The sequence below is a fragment of the Antechinus flavipes genome, chromosome 2 (assembly GCF_016432865.1).
Source record: "Antechinus flavipes isolate AdamAnt ecotype Samford, QLD, Australia chromosome 2, AdamAnt_v2, whole genome shotgun sequence".
NCBI lineage: Eukaryota > Metazoa > Chordata > Mammalia > Dasyuromorphia > Dasyuridae > Antechinus > Antechinus flavipes.
The window spans coordinates 321,250,937-321,271,955 of record NC_067399.1 but is presented as its reverse complement, the minus strand read 5'-3'; the positions used below and the strand labels follow the sequence as shown (position 1 = coordinate 321,271,955).

The window sequence follows — 21,019 nt, the reverse complement described above, 5'->3', positions numbered from 1 at the left end:
AACATGTATTGGACTACCTGCCAGATAGGAGAGGGGATGGGGAGAAGAAGGGGAAAATCTGGGGCAAAAGGTTTTGCAAGGGTCAATGTTGGAAAAATTACCCATGCATGTGTTTTGTAAATTAAAAAAATATGCTCCAGGGGCAGCTAGTTAGTGCAGAGCACCAGCCCTGAAGTCAAGAGGACCTGAGTTCAAATCTGGTCTTAGACACTTAATACTTCCTAGCTACGTGACCCTGTGCAAGTCACTTAACCCCAATTGCCTCAGCAAAAAAAAAAAAAAGAAAAGAAAAGAAAAGAAAAAAAGAAAAAACAAACAAAAAAAAAATATATGTTGCAGTTTTATGAGGGGAGGGATGGTCTATTCTATAGTTCTTAGCATGTGCTATTTAATTAAATGCCTTGCCTTTGGATAAATTTTGTTCTCTTACTAATAAAAACAATTAGATTGGTTTAGGTTCAAGAACTTTGGTTTTCAGTCATTAAGAAACCTACAAGGTACCCTGAGCATAGAGTTGGCTTTTTTTCTACTCATGTAAGGTAGAGGAAGTCAGACGGGGAACCAGAAAGCCTCAGTTATTAAACTCATAAATGTGACCTCTTAGTGACATGCTTGAATTTTCCATTTGTTTTTAGATCTCTTTCATTTCTGACATTTTACATGCCTATGGGTAAGATGTGCTCTGTGATGGCTCCTATCATCTACATGTGGCCAGACTAATTAATTCAGTTTGTTAGAATGGGTACTAGTGAAGATAAAGTTATAGGTTCAAGCCCTACACTAACAAATTGACTTCACAAAGACAAACAACAATAACTGCCATTATTCTCCATCATTTTGCTATAGGTTAATCCCCTAAATACAGTTACCTGCCTAGTAAATGCATGTTTAGTCATAAGAGTACTGGGAAAGTTAGTTTGAATGACTTAATGAAAGCCACCATTATTGAGAAAATAGACCAAAACATTGCCAATTATCTCAATATACAATATATAGAGACAGTCATTCTTAGTTACTTTTAAAATGATTATTACTGTTCCCTTTCAAATAGTCTTTTTTAAAGCCTTTATTCTTACCCAATTCTTCAAACTGATACATTGCCATGGACTCAAATTCCCAAAAGAAAAATAGATTGAGAAAGAAGATACACAACATTAAGGGGGTAAGAGAGAAAGGAAGAACCAAGATGAAAAACCTATTAACGCAAAAAGGTAAAGATATGCCCTAGGAAAGGATTGTAGGTTTTAGTAATGCCCCTCTTACCATCAGCATGGAGACCCAAAGAATGGAGAAATAGCAAACTAAAGAACTCTGAAGGCTCTGATCAGTGCTCTAGTCTATCGTCATGATTGAATGTGTTATAAAGCAATAAAGTTTGCAAAGTTCTTCATGTTTATTGTCTTATTTGAGTTTCACAACAATTTAGTAAAGTAGACATAACAGGAACTGTTTTCCCAATAAAACAGATAAAGAAACAAAGTCTCAGAAAAATTAAATGATTTATACATGGTCACACAACTAGCAAGGCATCAGTAATAGAATTTGAATCCAGATCTTCTTTAATTAAAATCTCACCCTTAGACTTCTATACAATGCTGCTACTCAGTATAATCCCACTTGAAACCAGATCCCAAAATACTGTGAGTTTTAAAAATGTCCCCACTGAGCCACAAATAGTATATTTTTATTAACTGTTCAATGTGTAAAGCAGATATGCTTTTTATAGAGCATCTCCTTAGTATAATGGACAGAATACAAGATCTATAGTCACAAAAGCTCAAATTCAAATCTGGCCTCAAACACTTACTGGCTGAGTAACTCTAGAGAAGTCACTTACCTTCAATCTGCCTCAGTTTCCTCATCTCTAAAAACAAATGGGGACAATAGCACCTACTTCCCAATGTTGTGGTTAACTTTAAAACAAGATATTATTTGCAAAGTTCTATGCAAACCTTAAAGAATTATTTTAATGTTAGCTATTTTTTAAGAAATATGATCTTGACTCTAAGCTTTCCACATATCAGAAAAATATCTATAAGAAGCAGACCTATGTAAGACCAACACAAACAATTAAGTACTCCATGTTTTTCCTCCCTTTTTCAGCATCAAAACCTACCAATGTGGTTCTTTTCCATTAAGATCTTGGAGGAAAAAAACTTAAAAGCCAAACCCTGTCTGAATCTGGCTCTCAAAGTCCTGACTGCCTCTTCTGTTACTTGTGCCTGAGCATAAGTGATCAATTACCAATCAGTCCTGAGATGAATGAGTTCAGCCTTAGAAGTGGATTTGTGAGTTTAAAGGTACAGAAGAAGTCTGGACCTGTCCCATTTTTAGTTTATATTGTATATCAAATACATTTCTATTCTTTCTTTTTAGGGAAATAATTAGGCATGATTAAATCCTACGCTTTAAGCCAATAATCATGGGATGCTGATATGAGGGCAAGAGGTCAAATTAACCAAAGTGAATGAGAAAAGGGAGTCTAACCCCTTTTATTAGAGGCTAGTCTCCCTTAGGACTGAATAAAATCCAGTACTCCAGAACCCTTATGCCCAGGAGAGGATTTTTTTAGTGGTTAAAGAAGCACGCTATTTTGCTCAAAAACACTTAAGTTTCTAAGATGCAAATGATAAAATCTTGGCCTTAAATACAGCTATTTTGTGTAGGACAGAAGGATTCTTGTCTTCTTATCACAATTAAGGGCATTTCTGTGTGGAATATCTTGAAAAATTATTCCCCACTCCTTGTTTGTAACAGAGGATAAACTTCTCTTAGTTATTATGAGGTCAGCATAAGTCATCAATGTTTCTATCTATTCATAGTACTCTACAATCTAGTGCTATTTGTCATTATTCACTGACTATCTATAATCAGGGTCCCACAGAGTACTAAATCTGTAAAAAGAAACAGATATATGAGCAGAAACACCATCCAGACAGCAAATGATAAACGGATTCACCCACTATAATATGATTCCCTCTGGCCTTCGCTTCCTTGGTGCCTCTGCTTTGCCTCCAGGAATAGAAAAACTTACCTGAGCTAGGCGGAAGACAAAAGCTTCTGGAATCACATTATAGAGGTTTAATCCATTTATCAGTTGCTATTTGAATTGTTTAACCAGTTTCTAAGTCATTGATTTTCATCTTCATGGAGGCAGACAATTCTCTGCAAGAATAAGAGAAATCATTTGCTATTTGGACTTCACAGATTTAAACTCAAGTCTTCCTGCCTCCGATCTCTCTCCCTTGAGTCACTTAGTCACATTCAAGAAATTTCTGCATATGACATTACTTTGCAAATAATTTCTAGAAATCATTACACATACAAAATTTTATTCCATATTCTCTGATGAATCACTTAAGTCGCTTAATGCTGTTTGCCTCAGTTTCCTTATCTGTAAAATGAGCTAGAGAAGGAAATGGCAAATTAATCTCTCTGCCAAGAAAACCTCAAATGGAGTCACAGAGAGTAGGATACAACTAAAATGACTCAACAACAATTCTGTGAGGTAGGTAATGTTATCAGGTCATTTTTAAAGAGCAGGTATAGTGAGATTACATGTGACTTTCCCAAGATCTCAGGCAGAATTCAAATTCAGATCTTCCTAAATTCCAAGGCCAGCACTCTATCCACTGTACAACACTGTTGCTCTATGTTTATTAATTGGTGATTATAGGAATTCCCCACCTAAAAATTCTGCCCTTAATGCAATCATCTACTCTATGCTGTTCTCTTTAATAATTTAAGCTCTGATGGCTCTTTTTCAAAAAATTCAGATATTTCCAGGAACTAGAATCTAAATTTTTGTGAGTTAATTATACACTATATGTAAATTGGCATATTGTGAACTTACTTCTTTTTAGAGGAAATTAAGTCCTCACTTACAGCATACAAAGACAAGGGAGGGCAAGGACTGAAAATGGTGACTCAATGGCAGTGTACACCATGCTAGATTTGATAGTTGTGTTCATGAGTTGTGGTCATATATGAGCTACAAAGTCATTGTTGATAAAAAGAAAAAAGAACCTTTAGAGTTTGGGAATTCATCTGAAGAGAAAACCCTAAGGGACATACATTATCATTATCATTACTATTCTCAATCTCATTATTATTACTTTAGGAAAAGACAACAGGAACCAGAAAAAATACAACTCACAAAAAATACAAACAAACCAAACGAGAAAAAAGAAAGAAGGAAAATGTCCCAAATGTTATACAATAGAGAAACAGGTCTATGTCTCATTTTAGTTTGTATGTTATTTCCCCCACTAGATTGCAAGTTCTTTGAGTACAGGCACCCAGTCTAATTTATCTTTCTATTCCCTCTCGGTCCCTAGCACAGAAACTTGCATATAGGAAGTATATCTGGCATGTCATTTTGAAAATTATTTCAGTTTTTACTCTCTCCAAAAATCAGTGTAAAATACCATTGCAGAAATAATTGCAAGTCTGAGTTCATAAAGCTATTCAATAGTCAATCACTAGACAGGATATCCTGATTCTCTTTCTCTAAACTGGGCACTGTCAGTTTGGAAGTAGTGGGAGGGACACCATGTTGCTTCAGTCCCTGTGGGTCCTGCTACATACGTCCAGAGCCAGAATTTAATAGAATCAGAATTGAGCCTTCACAAACTCCCAGTCTAGGGAAACAGGTCTTAGACTCAAAGACTGGTTACTTCCTTTCCACGAATACAAATACTAACATGCATCCTAAACAACCAGCAGAAGCCAGGACCTCCCACCATCCCTCTGCCCCTATATCCTAAAACTATTCCCTGACTAGCTGTGTCTGACATCAAACTACAGCTTTGGTTCAAAGATTGTCTTTCACCTGGCACGCTTATTTAGGGTCTGTGGCCCTTGGAGGCAGCTGCCGGTACCTAGAGGAGACGTGCCTCCATTCGTCCCTCTCATTTGTTTCCCCCGCTGCTGACAGCTCTCATCCCTCCACAGGTCTGACATGTTTCTATGGCAACCAGAATCCTGGGCTCTGGCTACCTCTGGTCTTGCCACCTGTTATTACTTCATCTCTCAAGTGTAAAGAATTCCAGCCTGCTGCCACTTTGCTGTGCAAAGCACATCTAGGGAAGACGAGAAACAACAAAAGGAGAAGAGGAAAAGGAAGGGAAGGAACCCATCTTCCCAAAAGGAGAGAGAATCTCATACTATGCTACTACGTGATGAGCCCACTGGGGCTAAGGGTGGATATGGCTTCTCATAACACAAATGAGACAGAGCCAGCTGGAGACCATACCCACCTCCTGCTATCTTCTACCCAGCATTTAATGAGAGAAGTGGGAGGGTTAGAAGGGAAAAGGGTGGTATGGGGGAGGAGAGCAGGCAGCTGCAGAGATTAGTGCAAGATAGATATGGAGCAGAGCAGAGAGAGGGTTAAAAGTGGTACAATAAAGACTATGGGGACAGCTGAATCAGAAGGCAAGTTGAACATCAAAGCCTGGGATAAATGGCCTTTATTCTTATACTCTGGCATTTCCTGGTCTTTATAGGTTTACTCATATAAATTATCCCCAGGTTTAATGCTTCTTTAGCAAATTACAAAAAAAAAATAATAAACTCAGTAGTTCCTAAGAATAAAAATGTTGGACTTCCATTTAGGTATATAAGCTGGGGCTCTAGTTTTCAAAAGGAAGGCATGCACAGGGGCCAGTAACATGATAAGGAGAATATGTTTCAGCCACATCTACTTTATGATATTGGATTTCTTGAGGATAAAAATCATCTTTTCACAAGTTCTATTCTGTAACCACAGAATAACATAATAACAAAATAAATAACAAGACAATACCTTTTGGATACTAAAATATGAATTGATCACAATGACTAAAGGGCCAGAAAATGGTCTCTTTAAAAGATGATTAAAGGCCCTGAGATTAGGAAGTCCAAGTAAAAGTGTCAAACTTGTGGCCTTGCACAGGCATCCTGCAAAACTGAACCAGATAAAAATGTAATTTGGAAATGTTTATCAAAATAAATAAAAATAAAATACAATATGGATCATGTTAATTTGTGGGGCCCATAGGAATCAATTTGTATTTGACATTGACATTTACTAATGTTTAGACAAAGCTGAGAAACAATTTAATTCAATAATAATTAATATTTACTCATGGTTTTTAAGCATAAGAATAAGATTAGAGGGGCAGCTAAACAACAAAGAAGACCTGAGTTCAAGTCCAACCTCAAACACTTAGTACTTACTAGCTGTGTGATCCTGGACAAGTAACTTAACCCCAATTGTCTCTCAAGAAAAAAAGAAAAAATAGGATGAGAGAATGGCGGACATTCACTATAGACAAAATAAAAGACAATAGACTTAAATAGAAGTGGGATACAGTGAAAAGAGTACAAGTGTTGGAGCCAAAGGAACTAGATCCAAATCTTACCTCTATCACTTGCTACTTCAGTCACCTTTACTTCTCTGGACTTCATCTGAGTTTCTGCATCTGTAAAATGAGGGAATTGGACTAGATGGCCTCTAAAGTCCTTTCTACCTCAATATCCATAATATAATAATGAGAGTTAACATGTAGGCAATTAGCTAAAGCAATGGATACTGGATTTGAAATCAGAAAGAACTAAGTTCAAATGCTCCCTAAGCTTTTTTTTACCATAGGTAAGTCATTTTTAATCACTCTTAACCTCAGGATTTTCAGCTATAAAAATGAAAATGACAGTAACACCTACCTGATAGGTGCTGATATTCCCAACAATTATAATTATATAATTGGGAAGACCAAATAAAATAAAAATACATGAAGCATTTTATAAATATTAGCTATCATTACTTATATTTATGTAATATTTTAAACTTTCAAAAGCACTTTGCATCAATTTGGCCCATTTGATTTTCACAACAGCCCCTTAAGTAAGATAAAGTGCTATTATTATTCTCATCTTACAGATAAAATAAAGTTGAGAGGACCCAGAATCACACAGTTAGTAAGTATCCAAGGCAAGATTCAAAGTTAGGTCTTCCTAATTAAATCCAGTGCTTTATCTGTTGCACCATCTAACTGCTATAATTTGTTGTTCTGTCATTTTTTTCAGTCATGTCCAACACTTCATGACCCCATTTGGAGTTTTCTTGGCAGAGACACTGAAGTGGTTTACTATTTCCTTCTCCAGCTCCTTTTATAAATGAGGAAACTGAGGCAAAAACAGTTAAGAAATAATCCCAGAATCATACAGTTAGGAAGTGTCTGAGGCTAGATTTGAACTCAGGAAACTCAGGTCTTAGAAACTCAAGATATAGAGCACAGTTCTCTATATCCACTAGCCAGGTTGGTTCTAGTCCTTATGATAATGTGATTCATAGAGAATCCATATCTATATCTACATCATAAATAAATCATGAGATCACACAATTAGGACAGAAAGATTAGCTCTTCGGGGTTGTCTAATTCAATCTCAGATTATGGATAAAGAAACTGAGGCCCAGAGAGGTGAAGTCATTTATACATAATATGTAATAGGGACAGAAATTCTAGGACCCGCTTCCTGCAGTACTGTGTCAAAGATGTCTGACATTAGAGGGGGATGGTTGAAATGATGGATAGAATATGCTGAATATTCAAAATAACAGTTAGGAGGGACTTTAGAGTGCATCTAGAGCAACCCCCTCATTTTATAGAGGAGTTAGTGGTTTACATTTATACAGTCCATTGCCCCTTATTGGAATACTTCCCCATTCTTCTCTTCACCTGTCAAATTCTTGCTTTCCTTTAAGGTCTAATTCAGATAATTTCACTTTTGTGAAACTTTCCCTGATTCCCTTCTCTCAAAATAACTTGTCTGTCTCTCTGTGTCTCTGTCTCTGTCTCTCTTTCATTCTCCCTCCATCTTTCCTTCCCTCCCCAATGTAATATATGTGTATCTCTGTGTGTGTCTCTCCAGTTTTCCCATTTTACCCTATCTAGCATCCTCTTTCACCCCAAACCACATTTCTTTGAACAATACCCATATATGCATTTCTCATATCCCTCCCTTTATCTTCCCCTCCATCAAGTAGACAGTGAACTTCAAGTCAGAATCTCTTTCATTTTTTTCTTCTTTGTATCTCTAGGACCTATCGCAATATTTTGCACATGACAAACACTAAATACCTGTTGAATTGATTTGCCCATGATCATACAGCTAGTAAATAGCAGATTCAGGTGAGAAACATGGCTCCTTTTTTTGTTTTGATATTATTGTAATAATGTATAATATATGTTATATAATATATAATGTATAACATATAATTATAATATAATGTAAATAATGTAATGTATAACAAATTTGGGGGATGTGGAAGTTCTCTAAAGAAAAATACTTTGGAATCAGTTTGAACTGTCAAAAAAAAGTCTAAAAAGATATAATTGGATAAATAGGAAATAATTCTTTCCAAAAAATGATAATTTAGCTTTCTTCATTAGTCTCAAGAAACTAAACTTCATCACTGACATTATCTTATGTATGGCTGCTACCTCACATTTATCTGTATTTCATATAAAATATCTGTATGACTTTCTGAAGTTAACAATAGTTATCCACAAGATTAACAATTTTTTAACAATGGGCTTTTTGAACTCACATTTATTCTATAATTATAAAATGATTCATCATTTGCTTTTTAACAATAAAAATCAATTAAATAAAATTTTCAAAGTGATTTTTAGGAATTTCATTGTTGGTAAAAAGCAACTAAATTTCAATTCATTGAACATCTAAATTAAGATTACATATATTTTACTTCCTTTATGAGAAAAATCTCAAACCTATATAATTTATAAATTGGAAAAACAGATGAATATACGATATCCTAGTTTCCAGAAAATAATTTCTGGATTCTCTCACCTGTGATGCCATCTTGCTTTCATTTCTACCTTGTAATTAAAATGTATGTTATTATTATTATCATTATTATTATTATTGGTATCAGTCTTTTAAAGAGAGAGTGGTACAGTGGGAAAAAAAGCTGATTGTAGCATCAATGCACTTGGGTTCAAATCCCATCTCGAATCTGTGTAGTTTTAGGTGAATCATTTAAACTCTGTAAGTCTTGGTTTCTCATTCGTAAATTGAGGAAATTAGACTAGATGATCTCTAAAGTCTCTTGAATTTCTAAATGTAGGATCCTTTGAAAAGTTGTTTGAAAATCAAAAAAAACTCTTAAATATTTGAGATAGTTTGTGTATCTCAAACTTCAATCTAAAGACAGAAGGATAAAGTAGATGACCTCTTAAAATCCTTTTAAGTCCTATTTGGTCTATGATATTTATAATAATATTAAAGAACAGGCAATAGTTGTTCAATACCTAAGCTTTTGAAAGCCAAAAGTAATTTAACCTTCAAACTGTGTATCTTCCAGTGTATGAAAGTTTTGGTATTGGTTTGGAGGAGAAGAAATCTGCCAAGCTAAGACCTGTTGTGGGAGAATATGGCAAACTATGTCTAGAAAAGCCAGTTGTGTTCCAACTGTTCCTACACTCTCTAATTAGGTGTGCATTCAGTTTTTTGGATTCAGTAGTTACTGTCCACAATTGGAGTGCTGAAATGATAGGGGAATGATTGTTTGTCCTGGAAACAGAATTGAGATGACAGTAGGGATCTAGGGACAGGTACTGCATCTACCTTTCCTCCTGAATGTTTGTCTTTGACTGTTTTCCAGTAAGTCACATATAGGGCCATGAGAATTGTCATGCAAGTTCAGATTTATGGTCCATTCAATTCAATAAGCATTATTAAATACCTGCTATGCGTTATTTTACTTTTTACTTATTATATTACCACTGAATTAGATAACATAATAAATACATTACTATATAATATTAAATATTATTATTTAGGTACTAGGCAAAAATTGAAATGGATTATCCCCTCTTCAAAGAGCACATGTTATACTGGGGAAAAAAACAACACATAAGTGGATAAGTACATACAAAATCCTTTCAACGTAGGATTCTATTTCTGACCAAATGACATACCAAAAAAAGGCATAGATATCTTTCTTGAAGACAAATAAATATTCATTTTAGATCCATCCATTTACCGAATACTTACAGAATTCTTATTTCCTCACCTGTACTTTTGTAATGACCTCCTAATTAATCTTTCTGCCTTACCTGTCTCTCCATTCTAATCTATCTTCTAAAAAGTTACTAAAAGGATTTTTTTCCAAAGTAGAGATCTGACCATGTCACTCCCCTACTCAATAAATCCCAATGGCTCCCTAATGCCCTTAGGATTTTTTTTAATCTCTTTTGCTCTGCTTTTAAAACCTTTCACTGCCGGGCCTCAATTTGCCTTTCTAGTGTTATTATAACTTATTCCTCTTCTCCCATGGCAGTCTAGCCATATTAGTTTTCTTGCTGCTCTTCAAAGGATACTCTATTTTTCCTCTCCACTTTCACTGTCCTCTATGCCTGAAACACATTCCCTTGTAATCTCTTTCCATAGAATCCTTTATTCAGTTCAAACACCACCTTTGACAAATGAATGTACATATGAGGTAAGAAAGAATACAGAATTGAGAAAAATTCTGAGATTGTAAACCTAGAAGACTGGAGAGGTGATGGTGCCTTCAAGACAAAATTTTTTGGAAGTTCAAAAGAGGAGAAGGTTTCAGAGGAAAAATAATGAGATCTATTTTAGACATGATGAACTAGAGATCACTATAGTCTTTTCAATTTGAAATGTCCACAGGCAGTTGGTGATGTAGGACTTGAGCTCAGGTTATAAAAAATTTGAAATTAACTGCACAGGGGAAACTAGGTGCAAAGTACATACAGCGCCAGCTCTAGAATCAAGAGGACCTGAATTCAAATTTGACATTAGATACTTACTAGCTGTGTGACTCTAGGCAAGTCACTTAACCTTGATTAACATTCCCCCCTCCAAAAAAGAAAAAAAACTAACTGTATACAAATTATAATTGAACTTATGGGAGCTTATGAGATCAGGTCATTCAGTGAAGATAAAAGATGAAAAGAGGGTCTAAAACAGAAATAGGGTATATACTTATAGTTAGGGAATATGATAGGGATATAATGAACACCAAAGGAAACTGGAAAAAAGTCACATAAGTAGGAAGAATGTCAGGATAGAATGGTGTCACAAAAGCAAACAACAAAGGTATTACCCTGAAGGAGAGGATCGATAGTTCAAAGGATATAGAGAGAGCAAAATGGATGAGAACTGGAAAGGGACTAATAATTTTAGCAATTAAAGTCATTGTTAATTTGGGGGAGAGCAATTACAATTGATTGATTAGATCAGAAATCAGATTGCAGAATTAGAAGTCAGTGAGAGAGGAGGAAATAGAAACAATGAGGATAGACAATTTATTCTGGAAGTTTAGCTGAATGAGAGAAAGATATAGAATGATAATTCGATAACTCTATTGAAGATTTTAACTATATAGGTCTATAGGCAACAGAGAAGGAATTAATAGGGAGAAACTGAAAATTAGTAAGAAAGTGATTGAGAGATTCATCTGCTAGAGAAGACAAGGAAGTAAAGGTAAGCTCAAAGGTACATGTATAGAGTTGGTCTTGGCAAAGAGAAGGGCCACCCATAATCAAAGATCAATGTAGAAATTATGAGGAATAATATCAAAGGAGTTTGAAATGAAGAGAAATAGAAAAGTGAGAACTCACAGCAAATGCTACCATTTTCTCAATAAACATGAGTCAAGGTTGTAAGCTGATAAGCTAGAGAAGGGAGAAGTATGGGAAATTTGGAATGGTTATAGGGAGTAGGGCAGAGAATCAATTAAAGCTAAGTAAAAAGATTTCTTTGCTGTAATGAGAGCTGAATTGAAATTAGATAAATTTGTAGGGGGTCTGGACAATTCAGTCACACAACTTTTTCCAACTCCATTCATTCGCATCTGAGAAGAGGAAGGATATTGAGGGAGTAACCCAAGGACACAGCTGGAGCCCCAAACCATAGGTGTGAGTGCCAAATGAGGAGAATAGCAAAGAAAGGGGAAGAGGAAGGACAGCACTGCATCAGCAATGTAGTTTAGTGGATTTAACTTTGGCCTTGGAGTTAAAAGCCATGAATTAAAATAATGGTTGAGCTACATCCTTAATTTGGGGCTTCAGTTCTTCATATGTAATTATATTGTCTACCTCAAAAAAATGTTGTAAGAAAACTTCGAGTTTTCAAATTCAATGTAAATGTATGCTATCATTATTATGACCTCAACATCAGTGCAGAGTCTTCAAGACTTCTAGATATTTAGGGAAATCATTCAAGTACTCTCTCAAGTTGAATTTACTCCAAATTTTTTTTAATTCCTGTCCAGGCATCAAATAATTGATACAACTTAGATCACAATATTATAAAATCAGAGGTAAATAAAAGCTTTTTTTCCTAACTATGTCAAAAGATATTTACATAGACCAATCCATAGAAGAAACAAAATTAAGACTGTATTTTTTCCTTTAACATGAAAAAATCCCTTCCTGGTCAAGTTACATAACTACTCTGGTACTAATAATACCAGAGAAATTGAAGTCCAGATTACTCTGACCATTTCTATTGAGGTTTCTGCATACCAGGTCACCTTGCACTTTAGTTAATGCAGTGTAAAATGCATATTACAAACATAATAGCGTGATGGAAAGAACATTGAACTAAGAGCCCAAGAAACCAAAAATTCAATCCCTGACTTTTCCACTAATTTGAACTATGAATTTGACTTTTTTTTTGGGGGGGGGGGGTCTTGATTTCTTTGACTCTAAAAAGAAGGTATTATGCTAGAAAATGATGTCTAAGGTCCCTTCCTACTCTAATATTTTATGATAAAAAAAATCAAAGGCAAGAAAGGCTAGAATGAAACTTGTAATTGTCTGTTGCCTCCTGTATGCAAAGCTGCTTTCCTACCATCATTATTTCCAAAAGAAGTAAATAAAACACACTGATGAGATGCAAAGGAAAAGAGAGCTAGAAAAAGAGTACAAAAAGTCTTTCCTGATCCTTCCTCATTACTAATGCTTTACCTCTGGAATTATCATACACACACACATGCACGCACATGCATATGTATGTATGCAAATATACACACACATACATAAGGATATATAATGTGCTTGTGTATCTTTTATGTGCGTGTATAGTATGTATGTTTATGTGCATGTTATATATGTGTGTGTGTTCATGTATGCATATACACAGATATACTTGTACATAGTTGTTTGTATGTTGCCTCTACCATAAAATATATGCTTCTGGAGGACAGACATTGTTCTTTGCCTCCTCTATACTCCTAGTGCTTAGCACTAACCTTAATAAATGCTTGTTGGCTTGTCTTAGACACAGAAATACAGAGATTCAGACACACACACACACACACCACACACACACACACACACACACACACACACCACTTTTGGTTTTTATATTCAAGTCTTAACTCAGTTACAAATTAAAGTGAGTTTGTGGGTTTCAGCCAAAGTTCCTAATAAGAACATATAACACCACAAACAGCTAATGTCAGTAAGGCATTCTGAAAATTAAACATGTGTATAAATATTTATTATTCTTAAGGAGACACTGAACAATTTATTTTTGTTGGTAATTCCATCTAAGTAATGGCCAGGGGCTATGATAGTGTTAGACCTTAAGGGACAGTTAAGGAGCATCAGCAGAATTCTATTCAATTCAACTCCACTTCACAAACATTTTATTTTATTCCAGGCACTGCCTAGCTGGGGGACACAAAGATAAAACAAAACCCTAAGGGGCAGTTAGGTGGTGCAGTGGATAGAGCACCAGCCCAGAAGTCAGGAGGACCTGAGTTTAAATCTGTCCTCAGATACTTAACACTTCCTAGCTGTGTGAGCCTGGGCAAGTCATTTAATCTCAAAGGCCTCAGGGGGGGAAAAAAGCCTGACCCTATTCTCAAGAAACTTATGGAGACAGTAAACATAATAGGACAAGTCACAGATAACTAAAGTAAGTTTTAATATAAATTCCTTAAGAAAGGAGAAATGGAGCCATAATTCATGCAAGTGGAATAAATGGATGAGTTAATAATGAATTACAAATATTTATTTAATACATATTACATGCAAAACCCTGTTCTAAGCCCTGGGTTCACAAATGGAAGAGAATAGCTAGTTTTTTCTCTCAAAATTTTAACATGGTATTGGGAGAGAGGTGTCCCAAAGGCTTAGCGCTCCTTTTAAGGTATTAAAGCTTAAAACCACCATATAGGAAGTTTCAGATGCAAGTCAGATGGAAAGGTCCCATGGCCCTTAGGGTGCAATGTGAAGCAAAGAATTCTGTTATTTCCACCAACAAAATGATATCTGCTTCTGATGTTCTACCACGATACAGTGCCCAAGATTTGGGTGTCAGAGACTTTCTTATCTTGGTCTTTGGTGGCTATGGCTATGAGAATGCAAGTGGTTTGAACATCGCTGCTAAGTCATTGAATGGATCACCACAGGAGTTAGTTCCAGAAGGGCTGAGACAGAAGCAGAGCTGCTGTTGTGGGGGGAGTGACATTTCTCAGTATTCTTGAAGTCTCTTTGTTCATCTTTGGCAGTTTGTGAATAGGTGGTGATGGTGGTGATAGTGTAAGGCTGGTGGACTCCTCTTCAGTGATTATTCTTTATCAATGACAGAATAAATAATACAAAAATACCTCCTCTGAGTAAAAAAAAAAAAAAAATGTGTGTGGAGGGGGGACTGCAGGAGCATGTGGCATATATTGTCTGGGTCATTACATAGATTGTTTTTACTTAACATTTTTTTATTAAAAGAGAGGGTTCAGTCTTGCTTGGAATGAGGGATATAGAAACAGAAACAAATATGACATAAAGCCAAAAGCACCCATGGGAGTAGGGCTTACAGGTTTCCTTCCTGTACTGTGACTATTCTCAGGGTCTTCTGCCTATTTCCTCCACAACTGTGGCTTGTGATGTATTCTTCTGTCAGTCTGTCCTCCCTGCTACCTTTGTGACTGTGTGCCCATCTTCCTCTTCCCCCCACAGACACTCTGAATTTTTGCCTCTGTGAAAATTTCAGCTAGTAAGGTTTCTTTTGAGGGGAAAGTATCTAATTAAGCAGAATCAGGGAAGACTTGGAGAGGAGGGGAGCACAGAGAGGAACTGACTCTAATCTGAGTCTTGAAGGAAGAGGATTCAGAAAAGTAGAGACATAAAAAAAAATGGCATTCACTGAAATACAAAGATGAAAAGGGACAGGACAAGATGGGGGAGTGCCCAGTAATAGTTTGGCTTGGCTGGAACATCTACCCCCATAAAAGCTAGTAGGCCAGAATTAGCTAAATTAGGCTGGAAAAAGTACATGGGAATCGGATTGGCAATGGCCTTGAATGTCAATCTAAGGAATTTATATTAGCTTTAGTCCGATTTAGTAAGTAATGAGAGGTCTATGGATTAAAAAGATTACTGTGACAGTAACATTAAAGAGATTAAAAAGAGGAGAGACTGGATGCAGGTAAAGCAGTTTGGAACAGAACAGATGAGAGATGATGAGAACGTAAAATAGGAATATTGCAATGAGAGAGAAGGAGCAAATGCAAGAGATATTACAGAAGGAAAATCAACAGGACTTTGTAACTGATTAATTCTGGGGAGGAGTATCTGGGATAAAGAGAAAGAAGAGGGAGGAAGGGAGGGAGAGAGACAGAGACAGAGACAGAGACAGACAGACAGAGAGAGACAGACCCAGGAGACAGAGACAGAGAGACAGACCGAGTGAGAGAAAGACAGATACATGGAGAGAGAAAGAGAGAGAGACAGAGAAAGACAGACAGAGAAACAAATAAACAGGAAAGAGAGAAAGAGAAAGAGAGAGAGAGAGAGAGAGAGAGAGAGAGAGAGAGAGAGAGAGAGAGAGAGAGAGAGAGAGAGAGAGAGAGAGGATTTGAAGGTTTCAAGTATAGGCAAGTATTAGAATGGCATGATAAAAAAAATTAAGAAAAGAATTTGGAGTTTGTTGACTGCAGGCAGAATGATAAGTAGTTTTAGATATGTTGAATTTGAGGGGAAGTATAGGTATTCTTAAAGTTTATTAGAAATTCATAATCAGGGAGACTTCTCAAGAGAGAGGTCAAAGATGGAGATATAAATTTTGGAGCCATCTGCTTGGAAGTGATCACTAAAGCAATGAGAGTGGATCAACTCACAAAGGTAGATAAATTATTTTCTATTCCCCTCACCCTAGTGGCTATTCCAAGCCTTTTCTTCTCTTCTAAACCCACCAACTATCCCTCTTAAACATTCTCGATTCCTCTTCCTTTACTCTAGCCTCTGATAAAGTGGTCCTTCTTTTTACCAGGTCACACTCATTAACTGTGAATTTACCCCAAGGCTCTGTTCTGGGCTCTCTTTTCTTTTCAAATCTTACTTGATCAGCTGATCAGCACCAATCAATTCAATTATCATTTCTCTATACAAATGACTCATATATATGTATGTGTGTATATGTGTTTGTGTGTGTGTGTGTGTATATGTAAAGAGAGAGAAAAAGTGAGAAAGAGAAGGCAGGAGGAAGGGGAGGAGGGAGAGAGAGAGAGAGAGAAGAGAGAGAGAGAGAAAGAGAGAAAGAGAGAGAGAGAGAGAGAGAGAGAGAGAGAGAGAGAGAGAGAGAGAGAGAGAGAGAGAGGATTTGAAGGTTTCAAGTATAGGCAAGTATTAGAATGGCATGATAAAAAAAATTAAGAAAAGAATTTGGAGTTTGTTGACTGCAGGCAGAATGATAAGTAGTTTTAGATATGTTGAATTTGAGGGGAAGTATAGGTATTCTTAAAGTTTATTAGAAATTCATAATCAGGGAGACTTCTCAAGAGAGAGGTCAAAGATGGAGATATAAATTTTGGAGCCATCTGCTTGGAAGTGATCACTAAAGCAATGAGAGTGGATCAACTCACAAAGGTAGATAAATTATTTTCTATTCCCCTCACCCTAGTGGCTATTCCAAGCCTTTTCTTCTCTTCTAAACCCACCAACTATCCCTCTTAAACATTCTCGATTCCTCTTCCTTTACTCTAGCCTCTGATAAAGTGGTCCTTCTTTTTACCAGGTCACACTCATTAACTGTGAATTTACCCCAAGGCTCTGTTCTGGGCTCTCTTTTCTTTTCAAATCTTACTTGATCAGCTGATCAGCACCAATCAATTCAATTATCATTTCTCTATACAAATGACTCATATATATGTATGTGTGTATATGTGTTTGTGTGTGTGTGTGTGTATATGTAAAGAGAGAGAAAAAGTGAGAAAGAGAAGGCAGGAGGAAGGGGAGGAGGGAGAGAGAGAGAGAGAGAAGAGAGAGAGAGAGAAAGAGAGAAAGAGAGAGAGAGAGAGAGAGAGAGAGAGAGAGAGAGAGAGAGAGAGAGAGAGAGAGAGAGGATTTGAAGGTTTCAAGTATAGGCAAGTATTAGAATGGCATGATAAAAAAAATTAAGAAAAGAATTTGGAGTTTGTTGACTGCAGGCAGAATGATAAGTAGTTTTAGATATGTTGAATTTGAGGGGAAGTATAGGTATTCTTAAAGTTTATTAGAAATTCATAATCAGGGAGACTTCTCAAGAGAGAGGTCAAAGATGGAGATATAAATTTTGGAGCCATCTGCTTGGAAGTGATCACTAAAGCAATGAGAGTGGATCAACTCACAAAGGTAGATAAATTATTTTCTATTCCCCTCACCCTAGTGGCTATTCCAAGCCTTTTCTTCTCTTCTAAACTCACCAACTATCCCTCTTAAACATTCTTGCTTCCTCTTCCTTTACTCTAGCCTCTGATAAAGTGGTCCTTCTTTTTACCAGGTCACACTCATTAACTGTGAATTTACCCCAAGGCTCTGTTCTGGGCTCTCTTTTCTTTTCAAATCTTACTTGATCAGCTGATCAGCACCAATCAATTCAATTATCATTTCTCTATACAAATGACTCATATATATGTATGTGTGTATATGTGTTTGTGTGTGTGTGTATATGTAAAAAGAGAGAAAAAGTGAGAAAGAGAAGGCAGGAGAAGGGGAGGAGGGAGAGAGAGAGAGAGAGAGAGAGAGAGAGAGAGAAAGAGAGAAGAAGAAGGAGGAGGAGGAGGAAGAGGAGGAGGAGGAGGAGGAGGAGGAGGAGGAGGAGGAGGAGGAGGAGGAGGAGGAGGAGGAGGAGGAAAGAAGAAGAGAGAGAGAGACATCCAGCCCTAGTTACTCTACTCTCTGGAATTCAAATTTCAGATCCCCACTGGCCATTGAACATTTCAAACTGAATATCTCAAAGGCATCTCAAACTTCCAGGTTGTCCCCCATGCATAGAATGCTTTCCCTCCTTACCTCTGACTCAAAGTCCCTCTATAATTATATCTTCTTCAGGAGTTCTTTCCTAATCCCTTCCCTCTACTAAATATTTCCTATTTCTTTGTGTCCATTTGCTTGTTTGTTTGACAAGACATTACTATATCATGTTCCCATACAGGAACATGCTTATCCACAGGGACCAGGGATATCTAGACAATATTTCCTTTCCAGAGGATCAGGCCTACACTGTAGGATACTCCTCTTTGAGATTTTTTTTTTTTTTGGAATAACAAAGCATATTATTGCCTTCCAAAAAATGGTCAGAGAGGCTGTGGGAGGGGTAGGATTCTTTTATCCTCCAGACCATATCTCCCCTACCTCTAGGCACAATAGATGGAATACCAGGCCTGAAGTCAGGAAGACTTAGCTTCCTAAGTTCAAATTCAGCCTCAGATATTTACTAGACCCCAGGCAAATAATTTAACCCTGTTAACCTCAGTTCCTTCATCTCTAAAATGAACTGGAGAAGAAAATGGCAATTTCCTTTAGTATCTTTTGCCAAGAAAACCCTAAGTGAGGTCATGAAGAATCAGATAGGACTAAAAGATCTGAACAACAACATGCATTAAGCATGCAGCTGTCTGGTGTCCAGTACTTATCCTCTTTGGAAGGAGGACCTGAACTCCTGATGAGTGGGCCCAGCCCTCCTCAACATGATGGACAGGTTTTTATAAGTTTTCATTAATGAGACCATAAGTGCTGTGGAGGTACTTAGTACCAAGATTCATGTACTCAGGACTGTGGTCTTGTAAAATAGGTTAGCTCTAGATTTCCTTGGGGCAGAGAGGAGAGAGATATGTACTCTCTCCTAGGCCAGGAGTACCACATCTGAGTTCCTGACAACTTCAAGTCATGTTCATATCCATATGGACTTAGTTCAGAATGCCTGGAACAAACTCTAGAAAGATGGGAAGAAAGCCTGGTCTCCTTGGGAATGGCTAATCTTTTGGTTCCCAAATCTTTCATGGCTAAAGTATCTATGGTCTTCTCTTGTGTGCTCTCATAGAGACCGTGTATTGTTTGTGTTTCAGTGCCTCCCTTGATCCGAGAAACAGTTTCCCAAACTGACTCCCAGATTACAAGTAGCAGAGATTAGGATTTTGCTGTTGAGGATTGAAGAGTGATATGGATATAATTGTAGTGCTTGCTGCACCATGAGGAATGCACAATCCACAGATTCAGTCTGAGTAATTCCATTACATTTTTTCCCCTCAGTTAGATTGCGAGCTCCTTTAGGGGAGAGACTTATCTTTGCTTCTTTTTGTAGCACCCAGTGCTTAGATTTAGCATTTAGTTGGTCATGCAGTAGGACTTAAAATATGTTTAATGATTGACTGACTTGTCCTGAGTAATGAGTGCCATAGGATTCTTCATCCTTGGCCTGCTTCAACAGTTTTGTCAATGATTTACTTGAAGATATATATGGCATGTTCATCAAATTTATTAATGTCACTGAGTTGGACTGGACAACCAACACACTGGATAACAGACAGGATCCAAACAAAACAAAACAACAACAACAACAACAATTAACGGGCAAGAACAATAGGATGAACTTGACCAAAAAAAAAAAAAAAAAAAAAAGAAACTTAATAGGGATAAATTCCATATCCCATATTTGGATTAATATAAATCTACTATATTAAAATCAAATAAGGGCTGGATTTTTGAGTAGGGAAAATGGTAGCTTTTAGCAGACTGAAAGCTCAATGTGAATCGAGAGAGTAATACAAATATCAAAACAACCAATGTCATTCTCAACCATATTAACCAAAACCATTTTCCATGACCAGGAAGTTTAATGGGACCCACTGCTCCCTGTCCTGATTAAGTCACTTTGGGTGACTTTTATTCAGATTGGCACTGCATTTTAGGAATAACATTAGTGAGCTACAGCACAGTCTTAGGAAAGTGATCAAGTGGGAAGGGATGCTCAAAGCCATGCTATTCAAGGATTGATAAAAACAGCAGTTTTCAAATATTTTTTGGTCTCAGGATCCCTTTATGCTCTTTAAAATTGCTGAGGGCACCAAGAGCTTTTGTTTATCTGGCCTATACCTATTGATATTTTGTTGTTCAGACATTTCAGTCACGTTCAACTCTTCGTGATCCCATTTGGGGTTTTCCTGGCAGACACTGGAATGATTTGCCAGTTCCTTCTCTTGCTCATTTTACAAATGAGAAAACTGAGACCAACAGGGTTAAATGACTTAAGTAACATCCCTAATTAAGTTTCTGAGGCCAGATTTGAGCTCAGGAAGATGAAATTTCCTGACTCCTGACAGTGGCACCCTATCCACTGTACTGCCTCTTTGACCTATAGATATTTAGCATAATAGAAATTAAAATTGCTTAAATATTTACTACTTCATTTAAAAACAGCAATAATAAGCCCATAGCATGCTAACAAATAACATTTTTGTGAGAAGCAGCTATATTTCCCTCTTTCAAAAAAAATAATGAGAAGACTGACATTGTTTTACATATTTTTACCAATCTCTACAGAATGACTGGTATTATAGGAAAGAGTTGGATTCTTCTATCTGTTTCTGCATTCAATCTATTGCATTAGGTTGTTTTGGTCTAAGTATATAAAAAAAGTTAGTCTCTCTCAGACATAAACAATAGTTTTAAAAAGAGAGAAGTATTTTGGTAGACAAATCCTATATTAGTATTAT

General features: G+C 36.6%; 1 protein-coding gene across 7 annotated transcripts in view; it reads right to left on the bottom strand.

The window, feature by feature from the left end:
- The window catches only part of DPF3 (double PHD fingers 3), a 406,354-nt gene that overhangs the window by 75,869 nt on the left and 309,466 nt on the right, over window positions 1-21,019 (bottom strand). For 4 of the 7 annotated variants that reach the window (XR_007950650.1, XR_007950649.1, XM_051977667.1 and 1 more), the window contains one exon: window positions 6,405-6,464. The exons of the other annotated variants lie outside the window; for them this stretch is intronic. Coding sequence is in view for 2 of the 4 variants with exons in the window: in XM_051977667.1 (XP_051833627.1) it covers window positions 6,405-6,464 (60 nt within the window). In the remaining 2 variants the exon portion in view is untranslated. The remainder of the gene's footprint in view (window positions 1-6,404; window positions 6,465-21,019) is intronic. 7 annotated transcript variants of the gene reach the window in all.